The sequence below is a fragment of the Physeter macrocephalus genome, chromosome 8 (genome assembly GCF_002837175.3).
Source record: "Physeter macrocephalus isolate SW-GA chromosome 8, ASM283717v5, whole genome shotgun sequence".
Taxonomy (NCBI): domain Eukaryota; kingdom Metazoa; phylum Chordata; class Mammalia; order Artiodactyla; family Physeteridae; genus Physeter; species Physeter macrocephalus.
The window spans coordinates 78,189,547-78,193,346 of record NC_041221.1 but is presented as its reverse complement, the minus strand read 5'-3'; the positions used below and the strand labels follow the sequence as shown (position 1 = coordinate 78,193,346).

At 47.7% G+C, this 3,800-nt stretch overlaps 1 protein-coding gene across 8 annotated transcripts in view; it reads right to left on the bottom strand.

Annotated features, from left to right (window-relative positions):
- Positions 1–3,347, bottom strand: part of PDE8B (phosphodiesterase 8B) — a 281,364-nt gene extending 278,017 nt beyond the window's left edge. For all 8 annotated transcript variants that reach the window (XM_024121540.2, XM_024121557.2, XM_055086624.1 and 5 more), the window contains exon 1: positions 3,009–3,347. In XM_024121540.2, coding sequence (XP_023977308.1) covers positions 3,009–3,347 — 339 coding nt within the window. The remainder of the gene's footprint in view (positions 1–3,008) is intronic.
- Positions 3,348–3,800: the final 453 nt, after the last annotated feature.

Below are 3,800 nucleotides of genomic sequence, written 5' to 3'. Positions count from 1 at the left end.
TACCAAAAAAAAAAAAAAAAAAAAAAAAAGGCAAACAAGAGGAAGACAAATTGCTAGGAACCTGCATTTTTTACAGCAATTGGAAGAAAAATCTAACTTCTTACCAGAAATGGAAATCCACATGATATCATTGTACTGCACATGAATTATTAATGTTTATCATTCTTTTTGTAAATTAGGTATTCAGGAAGGTTCCTGTCGACATCATGTTTGACATCATAATGCTTCATCATTCTAAAAGCCTAATGAGATGAATTCTTGCTAGAAAAGAGAGAGAGAAATCAAGTACACATTTCTGCACTCTGGGGAACACCAGAGACCAAGGAGATAATGAAGATATGGTTTATAATTGATGATCAAAGAAAAAGTTTAAAAAAATTTATTACAACCCTATCACCACTGTAAACAAGACCAAATGGCAAAGACTTTACTTTTCCACCTGAGCATTTTGGAAAAGGGGGGGTTGCGGGGGGGCATTACTAGCAACTATCTCAAATTCTTAAGGTAGAAGAATTCTTCTAAAAAGAAATGAAAGTAATGTCTTTATAAAATTACCTTATCCACAAAAGAACATGGAACATGTGAAAACTGAAAAAGATACTAAAACACTGAGTCACACGTCCTAAAAGGATACTATTAAATATATTAAAACAATTCTGTGATAATAATTCTGTGTGGTTTGTATAAATAATAATTCTGGTCTCAAATCTATAGTTTCTGAGCTCTACAAATGCAAATTAGTGTTGAATAAACTGAACCAGCAGTTTTAGTCCAACATTTCCAGCAGTGGGTTGGAATGAAATAAGCTCTTATTTGGAAATCTGGTTGATAAAGCAAAGTACGTTAAATTTGTACCCAGGTCAAGCCTTTTAACACTTCAGCCAAGTAGCAATGATATTTATACAAGTTCATACTAGCTGCTAATAATTGGAACTTATTTTCCCTCCAGTTTTTATTTCATTTGGTCTCTAAGTAGCCTCTTGAGAGAAGTATTAAAACACAGAGAATGAGTTCATTCATTATTCTTTCTTTCACTGAACAAACATGGAGTAGCTAGAGGTGCCAGGTACTAAATTGGGATTCTTGCTACTCTGAAAGGCAAAAATACGCAATTTCTCTTAAGCAAACCAAAAAGAGTATCACAGAGTTCATAAGTTGTCACCATTCTGAACTACTGCTTCATGTTTGCAAATTTCCTTTTCAACAAGAAGGCAAAGTATAGTCTTTATTGATAAAATTCCAATTTAATTATTTCACCAAATATAACATTTTAATCCCCTGAAATTACTCCTAGTGGTAACTTTATGTGAACTGGTGGGGGGGGGGGAACTTAACAGAAGGAAGTGTTCAGCACATACCTTTATAACAAATGTTCAATTAGTAGGTTGTACTGTCATGAGTCCAGGTCTCTAGTTCTTGGATATTCTATCAATACACAGTTAACATTCAAAAGCTAGAAGAGAAAGCTTATACCTGGTACATAGTAGGTGCTCAATAAATGGTATTGAAACTTAACAGAAGAAAGTGTTCAGCACATACCTTTATAACAAATGTTCAATTAGTAGGTTGTACTGTCATGAGTCCAGGTCTCTAGTTCTTGGATATTCTATCAATACACAGTTAACATTCAAAAGCTAGAAGAGAAAGCTTATACCTGGTACATAGTAGGTGCTCAATAAATGGTATTTGTATTATAATGAGTACATTATCATATTATATTACATGATTATTACCAGAGAAACTCTACAACTATAAGTAAACATCAGTTAAGCTTCATGTTACAAAATCAGATGCTGTTAAAGTAAGCTCACTAAAAGAACCTTTTCCTCTTCCAGACTGAAGTAAGCACATGTCACCCTTCTCTTCACCCCTCCACTGAGAGCTGACTTTATCCAATGAAGACTAGGAGCCTCCTCACACTAGCCGCCTCCAGTTGTTGAATAACTTTTCAAGTATTAACTATACAATCGTGCCTTTACCAAATAATCAATGGAACGATTCCTGGTAATTTACTGACCATGTAAAAACTGTGATTCTACCTCACATTAACTGTCATAGGGACATACTTCTTTTCCTCTGTACTGTGGGATGTGCCATTGTCCTTCTGTTTGCTATATAAGGATAAAAGGCCCAGTGGCCACATTTACACAATGAAAAACCTCTTGGATTTAATAGTATTTTGAGAACACACAGGAAGGCACTATTAAAATAATCATTTTTCTTCTGGCATTAAGAAATAAGCAGTGACTGCTTTAATCACTTAATTTTTTCTAGTTCCTCAAAATTCCACTCTCCTGAAAGATGAGATGTATGTGCAGAATGAATCATCTTCAGACAGCTACACTGCACGGAAACCACTTCCCCTCACTGTAGCTCAGCCGACCCTCCTCACTCACGACCTGATTCTCTCAATTATGTCCAAGACGCAGCCAACCCAAATAAGTGATAAACAACAGGTTCCACTCAGGTCCTCTTCCTCCATCCCTCCGGAAAACAGAAACACCCGCATTCATTCACAAATCCCACACTCGGTCCCTGTGGCTGAGACTCCATGCAACCTGGCTGGTGTCTCCAGGTAAAAACCTGACACGAGGGCACTATAGTACCACTGCACCGAGTCTGCACCATTCACCCAGGAGCCACGCAAATCCAGCCCGGAGCTCAGATTTCATTCAATGGGACTCGCCACCGAACGCTCTCAATGATGCCCACCCCTCCTCCTGAGTTGACTCAGCCCAGCCTTCTCCACCTCAGTGAGAAACGGGCCAGCCCACCTGCTTCCCTTCTCCATCCGTTGCCCCAGAACCAGCGCCCTGGACCCCTCCAGGGGTCTTTAGTGCTCACATTTCCTGGGTCCTCATCACACCCATAAATGAAAAGTAAACTCCTCCTTAGTGACAACCTCCCCAAACCAACCACGTCACGGCCACTCAACTCCGCCGGAGCCCCCTACCCGCCGGACGGGGCAGGCGGCCCCCTTCCAGCCCGGGCCGGCGCCCGGCGTTTACCTTGACGCTGGTGTAGCTGGTCTGGGTCTCGGCCTCCGCGCTGCTGCAGCAGTGGCGACTCCGGCCCCTGCAGGTGGTCGCCGCGGGGCCCGTGGAGCCCGCGCTGCTGCCGCTGCCCAGCTCACCGCGGGCCCTGCGGCCGCGGGCGGCACCGGGGGGCCAGGACGCGCGGCTCGGGGGGATGGCGTCGGCGGCGTCGGTCTGGACGAAGAGGCCGTGCAGGGGGGCCGCGGGGCCCTGCGACACGCTGGTGGTCTGGCGGGGCGAGTTGGACTCGTCCGAGTCCCGGCAGTAGATCACGCCGCTCTGCGAGACGTGGATGCTGGGGGCGCAGCCCATCCCTCGGCCGGGCTCCCTCGAGCGCCCGCCCGCGCCCCTGGCCACCGGGCCCCAGCGCCGCGGCGGCCACCTGCAGTAAGGGGGCGGGCGCCTTGGCGGCGGCGCCCGGACCGCTGGCCCCCCGGCCTGTCTGGCCGCCGCTCCGTCGGGCCCGCCGCGGCACCCCTCGCCGAGCCTCCTGGGGCTGCGCGCGTCACCCCAACTTTCCCTTCTGGGCCATCTTCCTCCCCGAGCGGGAGAGCGCGCACACACAGCGCCCCGCGCGCACGGGTGGCCGCCACCCTCCCCGCCGCGGCGCCCCAAACGAGCTCCCTGCGCCTCCGCCCTCCCCTCCGCCCTCGGCCCGCGCCGCCGCCCAGCTCGACCTCGCCGGGCTCCCGCGGCCCCTGGGCCAGAGCACCGCCCGCCCGCCTGAACCTCTTTCCCTACTTTCGGTCCGCGCGCGCGTCTCCC